General features: G+C 40.4%; 1 protein-coding gene across 2 annotated transcripts in view; it reads left to right on the top strand.

The window, feature by feature from the left end:
- The first annotated feature begins 4,120 nt into the window (after positions 1 to 4,120).
- QSER1 (glutamine and serine rich 1) overlaps positions 4,121 to 19,738 on the top strand; it is a 22,080-nt gene continuing 6,462 nt past the window's right edge. Inside the window, exons 1-7 of one of the 2 annotated variants that reach the window (XM_009073042.1) lie at positions 4,121 to 4,223; positions 5,458 to 5,622; positions 8,815 to 12,548; positions 15,157 to 15,390; positions 16,551 to 16,667; positions 17,925 to 18,058; positions 19,199 to 19,410. In XM_009073042.1, the coding sequence (XP_009071290.1) occupies positions 5,484 to 5,622; positions 8,815 to 12,548; positions 15,157 to 15,390; positions 16,551 to 16,667; positions 17,925 to 18,058; positions 19,199 to 19,410 (4,570 nt within the window). In that variant the 5' untranslated portion in view covers positions 4,121 to 4,223; positions 5,458 to 5,483. Of the gene's footprint in view, positions 4,224 to 5,457; positions 5,623 to 8,814; positions 12,549 to 15,094; positions 15,391 to 16,550; positions 16,668 to 17,924; positions 18,059 to 19,198; positions 19,411 to 19,738 lie in introns of both variants that reach the window. The other variant, XM_009073041.1, reaches the window with a different exon arrangement.

Here is a 19,738-nt window from a genome sequence, read left to right as displayed (position 1 = left end):
GAATCCACCACCTCCCTGGGCAGCACATTCCAATGCCTGAGCACTCTCTCTGTAAAAAAATCTCTTCCCAATATCCAACCTAACCCTCCCCTGGCAGAGCTTGACTCTGTGTGAGTGCAGTGTAACCCAATAACCTTTTGCAGTTGGAGACCTGAATTCATATGAAACTATTAGATTGAAGAATGCTTTGAAAATAAATTAACATAGGAATAGCAATATAAACAGGTGTGTGAAGAGTTGATTCCAGAAAGACTTCTAGAATCATAGAATCATCAAGGTTGGAGGAGACCTCCTGAGGTCATCAAGTCCAGCTGAACCCCTAAACCATGTCCTCCAGTGTCAGATCCAGATGCCTCTTCAACACTTCCAGGGATGGTGACTCCACCACCTCCCTGGGCAATATCCCAGTGCCTCAACACCCTCACAGTGAAAACATTTCTCCTCACATCCAATCTGACTCTGCCCTGTCTCAGTTTATGACCACTCCTTCTAGTCCTCTCTTTGCAGGACTTAATCTGGGCTAACAAAAAGGAGCTGTAAATCAAAGCTGAGGTACTTTAGTAGCAGTGAAGTGCAGTGATGATACATTTTTCTTCTTGAAATTTTACTGGAGAGGTAACAATTGATGTAGTTGGAAAAAAACCCCAGATTAATACTTGAGTCATTTCACTTTCATTGTCACAAGTATTTTTTGATTGCATCAATACAGCAGTGACAAATAGTGATGGCTCTTTGCAGGGCATCTCTAACATACCACATTAAAATTGAATGGATCTTTTCAATGAGTTCTTCAGGGGAACTGTTTTCCAAATTTGTATGTCAAATTAGTATTATTTTCTAGCAGTAATCACTCCATTGTGCAGTTAACTATGGCAGTAGAAGTGGAAATTGCTGTGATAATCAGTGATAAGGGCCAAGTGTTTTTGGAACATTGTATAGCAACTAATGATAACAAATAACAAAGTACATGAGTAATATGAATGTCTCCTCAGTAACTCTTCTGATGCTTCAGTACAAGTGAGAACTCGTGGAATTTTAGCAAGCTTCAAAACCAGAGCACAAAGGGCTCAGTAGCCACGAGGTTATTTGCCATGCTGGATGTATTTTTGATATGCGAATTACATGCTGTTCAAAAGCTAAATTTTATAAAGAGAAACCCTAAGGCAATAACCTCTCAGATTGCTGTGCTTGTTTAGGATAAGCTTATGTAAACTGAAGACATAGATGCAAGGCTTTTGGAGATAAGAATCTACATTCCAGCAACCAGTAATTATACAATAAACAATTAACTGTTCAGATAAATACAATGTTTTTATTGAAAGACAGATTTGTTGTTGAGGTTGCGGTTGGGTTAACTCTGACCTGGGAGTTTGTGTTAGGGGAGGAAAAAAAAAAGGGCTTCACATGCTTTGAGTGTTCTTAAGATGCTCAGAGTGGGAAATGTAAAATACTGGGTTCAAATTTTGTCCAAGTTTTCTTTGCAAGTTACTTTTATCCTGTGTTGTGCCTCAAGTCTGCACGTGGCTTGTGTTAGGCTGTCCTGTAGTTTGTGTGTACTGTACCTGCAGAGCAGTGAAGAAGGGGAAACAATCTCCACCAAACAACCAGAATAAGGAGTAATTTCAAATGAAAACAAAAATAAAACCCTGAAGAACCCCTCTCTCCCCAACAAATGACTTTTCAGGTTGTTAAAAGTCCATCCACTTTTTGCTCATGCCTTGCTGTTACAGTGTAAGAGGAGGAATGATGCTGTATTACTTGCTATAATCTGTACTGTTTTGTGAGTCTTGCCTCACCTGGAAGGACTTTTGGGGCAAAGTGTAGGCCCAAAGTGCCTCTCAGCCTGAAAATACCCCACTGGGAAAAGGGAGATGTGCTGCTGTATGGGCTATGTGTAGTAGGACTTCATAGTTTGCCTTTAAAAGTGTGTGAAAGAGAAATCAGCATCACATACTTTTATACAGGTAAATGTTTTAAGAAAACTTGAAAATAAAGTGAAGTAAAATCTGTTGCTGTTACAACAGGCAAAGTTGTCACAAGGTCATTGTTTGTGTCAGTGAAGACACTTTTTGCTAACAAGGTGTGTGCTGCAGTTTGGAAACATTCTCTTGTGTAGTGTCTTCATTTTAAAAAGTGGAAGAAAACACATCTCCGAACAAGGTGTGTGCTGCAGTTTGGAAACTTATTCTCTTGTGTAGTGTCTTCATTTAAAAAAGTGGAAGAAAACACATCTCCAAAGTTTTATGTGTTTCTTTTCTAGCTGTGGAAGTTTGTTCACAAACCCCAAACCAACTCAACTCTAAAAATTTTTTCTTGTGCAGATACTTGCATTTAAATTGGCTTTATTACATGCATAATGTTTTATGTACAGAACACTATGGCAATTTGGTGGGGTTTTTTTGTCTGGAAATAATTAGCATTTTTTAATGCTGACAATAAAAAACTTAACCTACAGTGTCATGCAGTGATGCCTGCCAATTGTCCATAGTCATGATGCAAATTATGAGATTTCAGTCAGCATGTAACAGCAATCAGTTGCTGATGTGCAGAGTGTTGAACTGCACAAAGATCTGTGCTCTACAGCATAAGCACACGGATGTGCTGACTCTGAATTTAGGTTTGGCAATTCTCCAAAGTGCAAATATTGCTGTGAAAGGTGTTAAAGTGCTAGACAATGAGTGCAACTGAGAAAAGCAGTAGCTGAGGTGCTTTGTTTTTTCAAAGGATTTTGGTTCATTCTTTAGGCTTGTGCTTTAGCCTGGCATGCTGACTGTAGAGCATTGCTATGCTGCATACAGCTGAAATGGAAAATACATCCCCTGATTGTGCATCTCAGGCAGGGAAGGCCCATACAGACAGCTCATAATGTGAGTGAGGAGCTCATAATGCTCTTAGAGGCTCATCTGTCTCCTCTGGTCATCTTAATGAAGATGAGGCACAGCCAGTCATGTTGCAAATTTTTCTATTATTTAGTGTCTTCTATAAAAGTTTCCCATGATGTCATGATTCCTGGCATCAAGTGTTCAATTTTTCCCTTCTGCAGTGTGACTGCCCCCTCATCCCAGGGGATGAAAGAGGATAAGGGATGTCTCCCTCAGAGCAGGCAGCAGGGAGGGCTGTGGGTTTCATCATTTGGGTCGTTTTGGCATTTGTTTACAGTGGAATTTTGAACCTAAAGCAGTGTCACATGTGCACTGGAGTAAGTAGCAGCTACCTATAAACTTGATGCCCAAAAGGCAAGAAGAGAGGAAGATAAATGGTTGCTTGGTCATCCTGGCTTTCTTTTTTTTCTATTTGATAGGTGCTGAATCTGAGGGAGCTTGAGAGCTTTGGGATTTTATTTGGTTTCCCCCTTTGTTTTCTGCTTTTTGAATTGGGAATCATCAGGACTTTTGGCAGGTTCCTCCTGTTGCTTGATGTTTACATTTGTGTTTATTTATTTTCTGCCTTGTTGCCCCAGACACTGTATATTTTCAGTTTACTTCCATTCAGCCTGATTAAACCATCATGTTAATTTAGATGACTCATTTAAAAACGTTAAATAAAAACTGTGGGCTATTAACCTGTATTTAGTCCTAGGAGGTCTGAAGGTGCATTTGTCACTTTGCAGTGCTTTCACTGGCAGTTTTGTTAAGTTGTACCAAAAGTTACCAAATCTTAAAAGATTGATCCCACAGCTTCCTAGTCCGTGCAGCCTGTGAATTGAGGTCCTGTAAATTCTAATGGAATTAGAAATGGAAATGTTAAAGTGGGCATGTATTCATAGCCATCTGCTTTGCAGACTTTGCATCAGGAAATCATTACAAAAAGTGTCCGTCCAGTGTTTCTTATAGTTGAACTGGGAGGACCTCTGTCTTTCTGACCTCTATAAACTTTTCTGTGATCAGCTTCGATTTGTGGAAGGGTTTGGTTTTTTCCCTACTTTGGCTTGTTGGGTCTTGTAGTACATTTATCTGCTTAATATTTCTAGTGATATCCTAGCACAACTTCATCTGTCTAATCTTTGTTCTCTTTTATTTCTGCAAATTTTTGGGTTGTGGTTGGAATTTCATGGTTGGTTTTTTGTTTCTGTTGCTGTCTATTTTTGTTAACAATGTTTAATTTCTTCCTTAGCTTAAGCTATGGAGGAGGACATTCATCACATTCAGAAACAGATCTTCACAGACAGACATACACAGCTTCTCATCAGCTTCCTGGATACTCTACTACACAACATCCTACCGGTAACTGTCCATGTCATGAGAATATTGCTTGAATAGCTACAGAGCTGTGCCATAGTTCAGATTAAAGTTGATGAATTTTATAATCAGAGGGAGTTTGTCATTCAGGTGGTGGCAAGTGGTATTAGAAAAGCTGAGTTTGTAGCAGAAAGTTAAGTTGTTAGAACATATCATAAGTAGAAAGGAAAATATAAGGGGGAGGTTATGCTTAGTGACTTGCTGTTCACTTTTGGAGAAGCTGCATTTATTTTGTAGAATACAGCTTTTCAGGATTTGTCCATGCAGAAGGGCCAAGCATTAAGTGTTCCTCAAAGCCAGCTGCAGAAATCACGCCAGTTCTTCTGGGCTGCAGCAAACACAGGACTAATCCAAGCTGGAACACACTGTTGCTAGTACTTACGTGTGCAAAGCTGAGACAGTGCTGGGGGAAAGTTAAAAATTGTTTTAAATAGAGTTGTAGGTTAGGCTGTGTTACATGTGCAGCAGGATCTGTCTTTGGTCCTGCTGATATCCTGTCTCCATGTCAGGAGAAGACAGAGCATGACCTCTTTATGCCCACTTTGCAATCCAGTTTGTAAAGAAAGATGATTGGGCTCATGTGCTGGCTGGAGCCTGCAGTCTCCTGGCCAGGCCTCCATCAGGACCACGGAGGGTCAGAACTGCAATCTGGACATAATCTCAGTGACTCAAAACTCTGGATCTCTCCAGTGCTTCCTACTGAGCCCCCCCTGCTATTGAGAGGTCTGAGCCATGGGAAACACACAAAGGTGTTTGTCAAAACAGGGAATGCAACCAAAACCTCTTTTCATGTGCCAGTCCTAGAGAGATGTTCAAACTGCTGCAAGCTGCTCAAAGTGGGAAAAGGTTGATACAGAGAAACTGAACCCTTTTCAGGAGGAATTCTGAGTGTTTAACCAGTTCATGTAAAAATGGAGCAGTGAATCTTCAGTTGAAGGGAGAATTTTATTGGTGTACCTAAATACTGTTTTTAAGCATCATGTTTGACATGCATTTAGTAATAGATTTTAAAACATATATTGAAGTTCCAGTTTACATTTGCAACTGTGTAACAGTTAAACACAGAAAAATCAATGTATTTTAATAGCAATGCTAATGTTTCATAGTGATGGGATTTTTTTTTTCCAGTGAATGATGCATGTATATCCTTGTTATCTGAGTTTCTTGGAAGTTCATCTGAATTGTCTATTTTGTTTCATTTCCCTCCACCACCATCTAGGTCTTTCAGGAATATTTGATACCAGTATGCACAGTGCTGGAAGTAACACTAAGGAAACTTCTTCAGTTATGAACTTTCTCTCTGCTATTGAGTCTCGTACTGCTCAAGCAGTCTCTTCAGGATCTACCCTTTTACCACAATTCAGGGCTCCTTCCTGGCAGACAGGTGAAAATTTTCTCTTGGAATAAAATTTTGGCATGATTCTATTGAATGTTTCAGAGAATTTGAAACACAAATGTCCTGACTAACCGAAAAGGCTGCATGGTTTCTACCTCTGTTACATCTGCATACTTAAAAATATCAGAATCAATGAAATTCCATTAGCAGGAGGATTATATTAAAAGAGGAATTAATTATATGGGCAGAAGCTCTGATTGTTTAGAAGGAATTTAGAGGCATAGAATATTATTTTGTCTCACAAGTCAGCTTTATTCTCCCAACTTTGGTTGGAATTAGTCTCACACCATGAGCATGTTCAGGTAGACTACCTGTACACCTTAGCAGGTCTTTCATTCTCAAACTCTGTTCCCTGTTACAGTAGTTCTGTGATATTACTACTAGCAGTCTATGGATTACTCTGGCTCCTTTGTACACAGAAGCAATGAGCAAGGTGTTCTCAGAAAGGAGGTCTGAGGTGCATGTCACATAGAAATGAGTGGTCTAATTCACAACTAAACAAACGTGCCGTCTCTTTTGGCAGACTTGGCTGCTCTCTATGAACCTCCCCCATCTGTCAAGCCTTCTGTGCAGGGCAGGAAACTGCATATTTTTGAGCTTGCTGTAGACAGCCCCACCAAGATAAGTGTTGCTGCTGCATCTGTGGGTAGCTTCAAGTTCTGGTTAATCTTAAGGAGGGATTATGCAGCTGTGCAGTGAATTGCATCTATTCACTGAGCTGACAGAAAGTGTTTGAGTGTGGTTTTTTGGTGGGATGGTTTTCCTCTGTATCAGCAAGCTGATCTGTGTCTCAGTGCAGCTGTGTGATTGCTGGGGAGGAGACATAAGGTAGGAAGAGTTGGGAGAGTCCTTTTGTTGACAGTTTGTACTCGCTCTGTTAAGTGCAATGTGCAGCTGAATTCTGTGAAGAGCTGCTTGGAAAGTTGAGACTAGAGAGTGTGGCTTTTTACTCACCATTGGCAAAAGGAGCTATGTGGGAGCACAGATGAAGATGCACATGGTGAATCTGTCAGAGAATTTCAATATAAATCCATGGTATTTAGTTGTGGTGACCCATCCTCACACCACAATGTCAGCTGGGAAGAAATCTTTTTTCTCTTCAGCCTAGCATTTTCTGCATTGCAGCCTCCTCACAGGGAGTTGGGAAGAGTGGGGAGACATGCTGTGGGTTGGGTTTGATGTCGGTACCAGTGATTGAGAGACTTCTCAGTACTCATTGCTAAGAACTCATCATTAAGCCCATTTTTCATTATTACCAGTTCTCTGAGCTTTTTGCTGTCCTTTAATACTTCTGCTGCCTTTCTGTAACCCTCCATTCTCCCAAGTGTCTTTTGAGAGCTTTGTCTTCTACAAATGTTTTTGATGAGGGTAAGCAAGAGCTCTTCATGCTTCAAAGTGACCTTTCTTTGCAAGGTTTCTTACTTTGGGTTTTTCTCCAAACCCTGCAGTTCCTGATTGTGGGGGGGAAAGAGGAACAGTGTGTTTGTTCTTTTGTCCTACCAAGTATTCCTTTGCTGTGTTGGTTGTGTTATCAGTGTAGTGGTTTCGTAAGGTAGCCAGGGGTGTGTCTGTGCACACAACTGAACTACCTTTGCCATGGCTTAAGAAATTACCTGTGTAGTAGGAAGGGGTTTGGTTTGTGGAAGAGAAAGGAAAAATACAAGTTAGATGAGCAATGAACATCTGCAGTTAAAACAGGGTGTAAATCCTTCCCCTTCTTTGATGCTTCTGCTTGTCCTTGCCTTTGTGTCAGTGGTAGGGATCAGTGAAAAAAAAACCCAGTTGTATGTGATCTTGCAGTTTTTTTGGAATGGGGGGGAAAAAAGCTCATTAAAATGCTGTTTATGCTTTCTTACTCAGAAAGACCTTATTGTTGACCAATGAAAAATACCTTGGCATTCCTTCACTATCACATCTCTTCATATCAGTTTGTCTTGAACTGAAAGGGAGAAACCAAGAATTTGTCAGCTTCACCTGAAACTTCAAAAGCAATTGTACGATTAAGTTGCAATCAGTTTGAGAGGACTTAATGCATTTTATTTTAAATGAAACATTTTGAACTGAAGTATTTGTCTCAAAACAAGCTTTGTTTACACACAGTTTTTTATTTATTCTGAAATGATCCAAAGCTAAAAGCTGTTTTAAGTATGTAAGAAGAACTGAAAAAGGTCAAGTTATGCCAGTGATTTTATTTTTTTTTCTGGTAAATTTCCCTCTGGAAATTGAGTCCTTTACAAGAATTTTAAGGCTGTTTGAGAACAAACTTGCCTTCTTCACTTTTCTTCATAGACCTTGGGAATAGTACACAAACTTCACTAGTACCTGGAAGTTACAGGATGAAAATCACTGAAGGATACAGATCACTGCTGTAAGCCTCAAAGCTTGCAAAGGAATTTCACACTCCTATTTCAGCTGGAGTGGCATATTCTGTTGAGAAATCTTGTTTCAGCCAGGATGTCATACCAATGTCCAGAGGCAAAGGAGTAATATTATGCTTTTCAGCTGGAGAGCTGGGATTGCACTGTGCAGATAGTTGCTCTCTGTGGATATTTTGGACTCTCACTTTAGAAAGCAGACAAATTATATTTATTGTTTGCATTGAAAGTCAGAGCCTTCCTCTAAGAAAACCAAGTGCAAAGTGTAGAGCCCATTAGCTATTTCACTGTAAGCTCTGAAATGATTCCCATAAAGTGAGTTATAAAAGTGTTGGTGAGGGTAAATGCAGGAGATGGGATTCCTCCTTTTACTGTGTGTTACAATTGGTAAAGTGTAAATTTGCCTTTTTACTGTGCATTAAAGGTGTCCATGACTTTTGATCACTTTACTAAGAACTTCTTTCGAAACTGAAGTAAAAACTAATAAAGAGCCTTTGGTTTCAAAGCAGAATTAATCTTGTACAATTTTTTTTATTGACAATTTGCATCTCAAGGATATGAGTTTTTTCCCCTGGCAGTTCACTGCAGGTATAGAATTAGGAATTCTTATGAAATGTGCTCTTCTGTTTGGAAAATGACCAGCAAGACATGCCTCCCTTTGTATGTGTGTTCTTTTAAAGGAAGTTATATTTGTAAATGCTGTAAGAACTTGCAGTTTAACTGAGTTACAGAAATGCAGAGTGTTGTATCTTGTGAAGCTCCCTTATGCTTTCTCCCTTCTTGTTTTGTTTTTGTTTTTTTCCAGGTATGCATTCCTCAACAGCCACAGAACTATTTGTTACTGGAGCTTTGCCAACCTCCGGAACTTTTCCACCGACATCTGCTTTATCAGCGTATCAGCATCCCAACACTTTCAGCAGTAGAAACTTTGCTACTACCCCTTCTCTTACTCTTCAAGATACTACTTTCAGTGCTACATCCAACGGTCTCTTAACTCCCCATGATCCTTTATTACAGATCAAAACCTCTCAAGGCACTGTTCCAACCGCTCTGTCATTCGAGCGCCTGGGCAGCTCTGTCCTGAGCACCAGTGTCCCCCCCCAGTCATCAACCTATCGTTCTGCTCAAGAATCTGCACCACATCTGTTGCAACCTCAATTTAGTCTGTTGCCTTCAACCCTTGGAGGAGCTCAGCAGGTTTCTCAGGCGTACAGCACATCTGTCTTTACTGGTTCCACAGCTTCCATGGATAGAGCACTTCAGCGAGAATGTAGTGTTATTAAGCACCATCAGAGGCCTTCAAGTACTCAGTCTGTTCAGGCTCAACTGACTGTTTCACAGCATTCCTTACACAGCTATTTAACGAGTACGAGTGGAGTTAATTTTCAGGACACATCTAGGCACTCAGCGTTGTCCTGCAGTCCTGTTGGAGATGTTACTCAGGTGAGCAATGGAGGAGCACAGCAGAAGACTTCTCAAGTCACAGTGGAACTTGCTCAGTCATACACGTCTGCGATTCCATCGCCTGGTTTTCCATCTGCTTCCGCAGCAAAAGTGAAGAACTGTTCCATGAAGCAGCCTCCGAGGTCAGCAAAGACCCCCAAACCTCAAAGTGTAGCTCCCACTGTGCAGACACAAAGCTATGCCAAAACTGCACAAAACCAGAGCTCTGTCATTACAGGCCAAGCACAGATCTATTCCACAGCACAGCTCCCGAGCCTCTTGTCAGTCAGTCAGTCCCAAAACTATGTGTCATGCCAGGCTCAGAACGTGCCCCCCGTCAGTCACTCGCAGGATTTCTCATCCAGCAAGGTGGAGAAGCTGCCCTCGCTGTATAAAACATTGACTTTTTCTGGGCAATCACAAGCTATTACTTCTGATAGTCAGACTCTAAGTTACTCCTCAGAGGAACAGGTATTGACCTCAGTTCCAAACGAGAGCTACTCTGGGCAAACGAGGGAACTTTCTTCAGTCAGCCAATCTCAGAGCTACTCTTCTAGTCACTCTCAGGGTTTATCTCCAGTTACCCAGTCCCAAGTGAATTTTTCATCTCAATCACAAGCTCTGTCAGCTGTTAGTCCTTCAGAGAGCTATTCTTCAGGGCAATCCTTAACATTGACATCGCCTTCTCTTTCCTTTAATGCCTCTCCTCGGGTACAAACCCTTCCAGCCTCGAGTCCTAATCAAAGCTATATTTCTTTACATTCTTCTCAGAACTCTCAGTCACAAGAATCCTCCTCTCCACAGTCTCAGAAGTTTTTGCCAGCTGTGCAGTCTCCTTTTGCATCCCCAGCTCATTCCCAGCCGCTGCAGAACAACAGGCCTTCCTCAGAAACAAAGACTTATGTGAAAAGGAAGTCTGACTCTAACTTGTATGCCTCATCAAAACAAGAGGAGGAGTTGTCAATGCAGGATATGCAGGCATTGCAACAGCAAGCTACTCTTGAATCTTCCACTCAAAGCCTAACTGAGGAGGAAATCAATGCTCAGGATGCTTCCTATAGGGTCTCAAAAGCAGATGACAGATACTCTCAGAGTGTAATCAGAAGTAACTCTCGTCTTGAAGATCAAGTTGTTGGACTTACTCTTCAAGGAACAAAAAAAGATGAAAGAATGGTCAATTCTGTGGAGCAGCTTTCCCAGCACATTGGCCATATCAGTAGCCTAAGCCATGATGTAAAGAAAACAGGTAACTTAATGAGAACAACACAAGTAACTGTGAGTGCTAAAGAGCTAAACCAGCCACATTCTCTTATGCATAAGGTACATGAAAGTAAAGCTCAAGAACAGCAAGGCCAATTCATTAGTACATCATCACAGGTTCAACCTCATGCTCTAAGACATGGTCATCAGCTGTGTTTGCCCAGTGCACAGGTACTTCTGGAGTCAACCTGTGACTTGCAGATTCTTCATCAGTCAATACTGCAGTCAGGTTTAGGACAAGCAAAGGCATCACCACAAGTGCAAAGAATACAGAGTCCTCAACAGGTGACACACCCGTTCCTTCAGATGGATGGTCATATTATTCAGAGCAATGGGGGTCATTCTCAGCAGCAGCTTCACAGTCAGAATTCAGAAGTAATGAAAATGGACATTTCTGAGCCTTCCAAACCACTACAGCAGCATTTGACAGCTAAAGATCATTTTAGTCAGACAAATCAACATGATTCAAAAAATCAGTTTGTTTCTCTTAGTTCAATATGTTTCCCAGAATCTATACTTCTCAGTGATGAGAGGAATATATTATCCAACGTGGATGACATCTTAGCAGCAACAGCAGCAGCCTGTGGAGTGACACCATCTGACTTTGCCAAATCAACCTCTAATGAAGAGGAAATCCAACAGGCTGTTGAAAATAGTGAGGAGTCTAAAACACAGTTCCGATCATTGGATGTAAGACATGTGTCTTCTGTTTTCAGTGCCTCACCTACTGTAGTTGGAAAGCCAACAAGCATAAATAATATTTCTCTGAATGGAGGCCAAATTACTATCAATCTTACCCCAGTGTCAGCAATACAGACAAAAACTGTGAACCTGGATCAACAGCACATTGAAACTTCTAATCAAAATGTACCAGCAAGAATAACCTCTCCCACCCTTGGTCCTGGTCAAGAAGAGCAAGAACAAGGTGCTGTTCCAGTTAAGAAACAATCTAGCATCAGTCATGATTCTGAAGAAGATAATGATGCTTCTGTTGATGGTACACTGAATGCAAGAGACACAGAGTTTGTTTCAAGTGGTAGAAGCCTAAGTGAAGAAAGTGCTGCTTCAGAGAATGACTTCAGTATGGGTGGTGATGATGGTACAGGAGCAGGTAACCAGTCAAAGGTTCCATTGCAGCCACTATCTGTGCCCCAGAGTGGAGATGGAGCCATTAATAGAATCGAAGAAGAATGCCAAGATTTAACTCAAGGGAACCTCCAGAAGAAAAAAAGCAAAGGAAAAAGCCAAAACAAAAATGCTGCAGAAGATGACAGTGCAATTCAGAAACAGGTAAAAAGAAGTGGACAGTGTAAACGTCAAAACTCAAGAGGAAATGACTCATGTTTGACATACTCTTCTCCTGTTTCTGAAAGTTGTTATGATACTTACCAACATCAGGAAAGAATGAGGCAAAAAATCAAAGAAGTTGAAGAAAAACAGCCCGAAGTCAAAACAGGATTTATTGCATCTTTTTTAGACTTTCTGAAGTCTGGGCCTAGGCAACAGTTTTCCACTCCAGCTGTCCGAATGCCAAACAGGACTAGGCGACCAGTTCCACAAATAGTTCGCTCCCCTTGCCTGCAGTCCTCTGCAAAGCCTCAGCCTGCAGCAGCAGCACCTGTGGCAGCTGAGGCCAGTGGAGAAAGCCCAACCAAAAAAGCTGATTTAGAACTTAAGAAAAATTTAGAAACGTTGCCTTCGTTTTCTTCTGATGAAGATGATTCTGTGGGTGGTAACCATGACCTTCAGAAGTGCATCTCTACTGCATTGTCAGCCCTGGATGACACGTCTGATAGAAAGATCAAATCAGGTAAAACAGTTGCTATGAGTACATGTGTTGAAGGAGATTTCTGTAGCTGATTGGGGGGGGGGAAAAAGAATCACTTTAGCTGTTTTCAAGTGAAGGTTTTGATTTGGTTTGGTTTTGGCCATAATGAAGAGTTTTGTTCAACAGGTGTATTGACTATGGACTAAACTAGTGTTTTCCACAATTGGAAAACATGTAGATAAAGAGGTTCTAAACCTACTTTTTACCAATTCCAGCAACAGAACATACTGATAATGGCCATCAGCAGGTGTTAAGTTCTTCCTAGGTAGACTTAAACATGCTCTTTCTGTGGTGATAAAGTTGCACAGGATATGTTTGAAACAGCCTTGGCCCTTGTGAACTGAACACTGGTTTGGCTGGGCTTGTCCTCGGTGGGAGCCACTTGAGTTGGATACATTGCTAGCCAAAGAACAGACTCTGGGAAGGATTGTTTTGGGCAGGAAGGGACAGGCAGGAGCCACTGGTCACAGCAGCAGTGAGTTTTCTGCCCTGATTTTCAGTTTGACCTCTTCATGCATTCAGGGCTTTTAGCTGAAGCTGCTTCGTTTTGAAGCATTTTCAGCATCCAGTGTGTTTTTGTCTAGATAGACCCTTCAGTCCAGTTGGTTTTTTTCCCCCCTCTGGTAAGCAATTAGAAACTCTCCAGCCAATCATAACTGTGCTAATTCAAGAAGGATACCATTGTCTTCCAAAATAATCAGAGGGAGAAAATTAAACATTTCTTTAACTCTCCTCGGGACCCATAGGCTGATTCTCAGCAAGATAAAGTGAAGTCATGATTTCCCTTTTTAGATGAAAGGAGAGAGGGAGTTGTTAGTTTTTTTTCTCTGGGGGTGACGTGATTTGCTGAAAAATACATAGCAAAACTGAGCTTAAATTGTAATAATCAGGCATAAGTTACTGGGAAAACATTGCAGAACACATGATGTGCTAAACAATACTTCATCTTAATTGCTGTTCTGTTTTCTTCTGTGAATATTGGGATGGAAGTGTGTTCAGTTCATGCATTTTGCAAAGGCTGTTACAGAAGATGCAGTTCCTCCTGTGTCTTTCAGGCCAATATGTATTTTAAACAAGAAATCACTGACTTTTTCTCTCCAGAAAGCCAAAATGTGACCAGTGCCATGGTGTGAGCCTCTTCCTGAAGTATCTTAATTTTAATAAGCCATTTCTGTGTCCAAAGGAAATATTTCAAAAGGGTTTTTTGTTAGATGGGCATTTCTGTTAGTGTTTTATTTACAATGTTATTGTACCTTTATTATCCACAGGGCTGTAATATTTATACCACCAATTTCTTGAGTTCCCTTTCCTGTTTGAGGCTGTTTGTACATTGTACCAGATGCTTAATCTTTCTTTCTCACTGATGTTTTGCAGGTTGCCTAATAATTCCCTCTGCTGTCTGTTTTTGCAAATAAATATGGAAAGACAAGTATTAAAACATTGTTTTTGTTGGTAGTGTTAAGCAGCAGCACATGTACCTTTGCCTGCTGTTCTGAGGAGTGTGTAAATGTACTTGAACTAATAATGCTGTGTCTAATTAAAACTGGCATAGCTTTCTCTGAGCAAAGAAATAGAAGTGATGTGATATAAAGAACATATTTCACGGCTTAATGTTACTGAATTTTCGTGTGTTTGGTATGTAGCTTTTGTATTGACACATTAATTTGGCATTTAACTCATTTGTTTTGAGTCACTTGTTAAAATGTGTCAAGTTGGCTTTTTTTTTTACTTTTTAAAGTGTAAAAGTCAACAACTAGCAGTAATTGTAACAAAACTGAAGTGGTTAAGTTTCCTAAGTGATATTTTAATTGGGCTGTAGCTGTTGTAACTTGGTTTCTTTTAGATCAGCAAGTCACTGTTAGAATTAATATGTGTAAAGTAATATCTAAAAAGGATTTTAATTTTTTTCAGATGGAAGGAATAATAATTTTGAAAGGTGGGACTTTCCTTTGGCTCTTTGGCATGGAGCAGGAGGAGAATGCTTTTTCCCTTCTCTGTTTTGTATCATCAGTTTTCATTGCTCAGCTCTGTTAATATTAAAAATCATTGGGATATTGCCAGAGTTTTAACCTGCAGCTTCCAGCTGTATTATCCTGAGATGTAAATGATAAATGTCCAAAAGTCACACAGAAAATACTTTCCTATTTCATCTGTAATTTTCTTGCTGTAATCAAATTTAAAAAGCTGTAGACTGGAGACAAGATTTGCTGTAACCTTTGTTTTTGCTTCTTGTCACAAAGTACAACAGTATTTCCTGGTGATCGTGTCTGTAACTAGCAAATTGTTGTCTAAAGTGTTCAGCTTTGTTATTTCTAGATGCTGACAGATGCAGCAGTTTAATACAAACAGCCCAAAACAGTATTTTGGTTTTGTTTAAGGGTTAGCTGTGGCCAAGATGCTGCTGCTGTTTTAACTCTTAGCACAGGTGTTTTTCTGAGAGTAGTTGCTTTAAATACATCTTGTAACAGAAAAGAAGAAAAATCTAGTTCCCATTTGACCTTATTAATCCTTGAGAATGTGTTTAACTAAAATGTGGGTGTTTTTATTTCTTCAGAAGCTGAAAAAATGACAGTTGTTACTGCTGCTGCCACTGCCACCACTGCTGTAATAAAGCAGGAATCTCCCCAGACAAGTGCTCCTGTAGGCAATGTGCAGGAGAAAACGAATCCAGCTGATCCTTTGAAAGCTGCTCAACAGGATGCTGTGAGCTCAGAGCAACTGGCCAAGGTCCAGGAGACTGTTGCAATAGAAGGATGTACTGACGAGGAGAACATGGACAGTGGAGGAGAAGGAATGTACAGGGAACGGGATGAGTTCGTAGTGAAGATTGAAGACATAGAGACACTAAAGGTAATCTGAGTATTTGCTGGGCAAAAAAACCATCAACCAAATCCCTCATGAGAATTTAGCCTCAACAAACGACCAGAGGGGAAAGATTGCAGATGAGTTTTCTGTTGCTGTTCTAATATTCCCTCACTGCTGCCAAAATGCCTTAAAGGTGTGTTTGTTGTCAGGTTGTGAATGTGTTTTGAATGTACATGACCCATTTTGTGCTGCATACATAATAAAGTCAATCTGCCTTGCTGGTGCCTCTGTTAGAACTTGGAATCACCTACTTTAATATTAAAAAGCACAACACTTTCACAGGCAGTTGACTCCAATTTGTTTGGGTTTTTTTTAAGACAGGAGTAGACTGTCAAGTGGAAGGTGTTGAAGAAATTACTTTTCGGCTCTTGCAAAAGATTTTGAATGGAAATGTAGTAGACTGTCAAGTGGAAGGTGTTGAGGAAATTACTTTTGGGTTCTTGCAAAAGATCTTGAATGGAAATGTCTTTTCTTTGTCTTTTTTTTTTTTTTTTTTTTTTTTTTTTTGGTCAGAAGTTCTTGTTATTCCAACCAGAAATGGCTTCCATAAGCAACCAGTACAGCTCTTCCCATGAGTCTATGTGAACTTCCTTGTCTTTGATTTATTGGTTTGGTTTTGTTTCTTCTCCATTTCAAATTCTTATGCATGTTTACCTTTCCTTTTGTGGCTATCAAAACCAGAAATATTCTTGCCCTTAGAAAATTGCCAATATTTTTGATGACTTGTCTGTATATTCATCCTCTTGAGCTGCAGTTTTGCATAAATTCAAGTAGCTTTGTCACATAAGACAAATCTTACCAGTTTTAAATACTCCCTTGTCACTTATAAAATAGATTAAGGTGTGTTAGGAGATATTTTGAATTTTTATGTAGTTGAAGAGTCATGAAAAAGTAACCAATATTTGACTATATGTTTTCCAAAAAGAGGATTTTTTCAGTTAGTTTGTGTGTAGGATTTCCCGTTGAAGCTAATAGATACAAACTCATCTTGGTGCAAACAGCACACAGTGACTGAGGGTTTGGAATTTCAAATTACTGGTTTCAGTTTGATCCCTGGGGAACTTCCTCAAAAAATGTGAGGTATAAACACGTTTCTTGAAGCAACATAAGCACTGTTTGTAGCAAATAATGTGATGTTCTTTCAGGTTGCTCTGCAAACAGGAAAAGAGCCTCCAGCTATCTGGAAAGTACAGAAGGCTTTATTGCAAAAGTTTGTTCCTGAAGTGAGAGATGGACACAGAGAGTTTGCTGCTACTAACAGTGTGAGTCTTAAACATTCCTTAGGAAATCTCATGGGAATTGATTTCCTTAATGGAAGTCTAGGAAACAAAATACAGTGTGATTTGCAGGTCAGGAGGGACATGGAGGGGCTGGAGCAGGTCCAGAGAAGAGCACCGAGGCTGGGGAAGGGACTGGAGCACAAGTGGCATGAGGAGAGGCTGAGGGAGCTGGGGGTGTTCAGCCTGGAGAAGAGGAGGCTCAGGGGAGACCTTCTCACCCTCTGCAACTCCCTGACAGGAGGTTGGAGTCAGGTGGGGGTTGGTCTCTTCTCCCAGGCAACCAGCAGCAGGACAAGAGGGCACAGACTCAAGCTCTGCCAGGGGAGGGTTAGGTTGGATATTGGGAAGAGATTTTTTCCAGAGAGAGTGCTCAGGCATTGGAATGTGCTGCCCAGGGAGGTGGTGGATTCCCCATCCCTGGAGGGTTTCAAGCTGAGACTGGATGTGGCACTTAGTGCCATGGGCTAGTGACCACGGTAGGGTTGGACTTGATGATCTTGGAGATCTTTTCGAACCCAATTGATTCTGTGATTCTGACAGAGATTCTTAGCAATCATCATGGTGGGGGGGTTGGAATGTGCTGCCCAGGGAGGTGGTGGATTCCCCATCCCTGGAGGGTTTCAAGCTGAGACTGGATGTGGCACTTAGTGCCATGGGCTAGTGACCACGGTAGGGTTGGACTTGATGATCTTGGAGATCTTTTCGAACCCAATTGATTCTGTGATTCTGACAGAGATTCTTAGCAATCATCATCGAGTGGTGGTGGGGAAAACAGGGTTTTTATTTCTTCCCACTCAAATTCTTTCTAAATACGTTCATGGACAGACTTTTGCTTTCCAGCACTGGTGCTTTGGTGTCATTTAGTCTGTGTAAGGGCACAAGTTTTCCCAACCAGAATGAAGTGAGTGGAAGCAGGATTGGGATCCAACTGCTGCAATAGGAATGATCCAGAGAGGATACAATTTCACCAGGCAGATAATCCTTCTGGGATAACTCATATGGAGTATAGAATAAAGCAAGCCCAAATTGCCTTGTTTTCTTTCATTTGGAATGTTACCTAGAAATCCAGTGGAGAATTTTTCTTCAGTTCTGAATGCTGTAGAATGGCTTATCTTCCTATGGAAACACGTGGGGTTTTATGAACTGACTATTTTCTTTAGTATTGAAATGTTAGTTGTTAAACTGACTGATTTTACTTAACAGAAACAGTTACGGTTTATTTGTTTTTATTTCTCTTAGTACCTTGGGTATTTTGGGGATGCAAAAACAAAATACAAACGAGTGTACGTGAAGTTTGTGGAAAATGCAAACAAAAAGGAATATGTCAGAGTATGCTCAAAAAAACCTCGAATCAAGCCTGTACAGTCAGCAAGGTATTTTATTTCCCTTTCTTTCTCATTTTGCCATATTGACTTCATAGTAAGAACACACCTGTTTTGATAAACACGAGTTAGAACTCAGGTTTATGTTAACTCTGCTACAAGTTGGACACTGATAACTGTGTGTTTTGCTTTAAGAAATTAAGTTTCTGCTGTGTCAAAACTGTCCTACCTTGGCTCTGTTCAATAATCATGTATTTTAGAGGGGTTAAGGTTCCATGTGCTGTTTCCTTCTGTCATCATCTGACACAGAAACCTACTGGTGTGATGATTTGAATTTCTTCTGTGGTGTTTTCTTGTACCCTGTGGACTTTGCCAGTTAGATCTGTTTTTTTCTGGATTGCTTTAATGACCATTCTGTCCTGGTCTACTGGAAGTGTACGTTGCCTTCTCAATGCTGGGAACTGGATTGAAAACAGAAGTTGGTCCCTGAGCTCTTCATTCAGATGGCTGAGGGTTTAGGTCTAGTTTGTTCTCAAAGAAAGTAGTGCCATCACATGATCAGTTTTATAAAATGATCATGAGCTGTTTGAAACTAGCTAGGATTTTGCTGCTCTTTTGTTCTTGGGCTACAAAAGGCTGTTCCAGAACCTGTTCCTCCAGTGCTCTGAAACAATCCCATCTTTTAACAAACCATGGTTGTGAGTCGCTTGGATAATGGATATGTGCTCTTCTCAGTCCTGCTTTTGGCTTTTCTTTCTGTCTTTCTCTGGCGTTTTACTGCATGATGGATTTCTGGAGAGCAGTCAGATCCCACCTCTTCACTCTGTCAGCAAACTTCAAACCTCACCAATCACTAGTATTTGTTCAAGTGTGTCCAGTCTGGGTTGTTTTCATTAAATAATCCATTTTTACATTAGCTCAAATCTCCTATAGCTCATAAATTCTATTAATATTGGGCAATTTAAGATTGCCTGTTTAGTTATAAAATGGAAGTATTATTTAGTCATAGGTAGTTGTAATTGTTAAGCATTAACAGTAGTATAGTGTGTGTGACCTAGTTCCCAGTTACAGTGGTGACAATGAAATAAGTGTGTACAATCAGTGGGGAATATATAGGACTATGGTTATTTTATTAATGCCAAGACTTGTGTGGTCATTATTTTCATAAAGATAATCTCCATAACATTGCAGGACTATTCACTGCAAGCCTAGTAATAGCAACAACAAAACCCCTGATCCACCAACACCAAAACCAACAGCAACAAAAGTCTCTTCTGTGAAACCCAAAGCTAAACAGCCAAAGGTAAAGGCTGAACCACCACCAAAGAAAAGGAAAAAGTGGAAAGAAGAATTTTCATCTTCCCAGTCTGATTCTTCACCCGAGGCCCAGAGTGAAGAGGATGGTGAGTGAGATACCACTGCTGGCACCTAGGCCTGTTGGAACTGAACTGACAACAGTGTTGTAAAATCAGATTGTTTGATCTGATTTTTTCTGTGCCAGCTTCAGAAAGAAAATTTTCAATCTGACAGTGCCATGCAAAATGAGTTTCTCATAACTTTTTACTTGCTGTTTGTGTATGACTGAAGTTACCTCAAATGTAGTTTATCAGTTAGAGAATTACGTTTTTTATCACTTGATTTCTGTGGTGGCTACAACTGTGGGAGGAGAAGCTAATTTGATTTTTGAATACATCTCAAGAATTATATTCTTCATTGATTTCCCACTGCAAC

Source organism: Acanthisitta chloris, unplaced genomic scaffold (assembly GCF_000695815.1).
Source record: "Acanthisitta chloris isolate BGI_N310 unplaced genomic scaffold, ASM69581v1 scaffold14, whole genome shotgun sequence".
NCBI classification, from domain to species: Eukaryota; Metazoa; Chordata; class Aves; order Passeriformes; family Acanthisittidae; genus Acanthisitta; species Acanthisitta chloris.
This window is presented reverse-complemented; position numbering and strand designations above follow the sequence as displayed.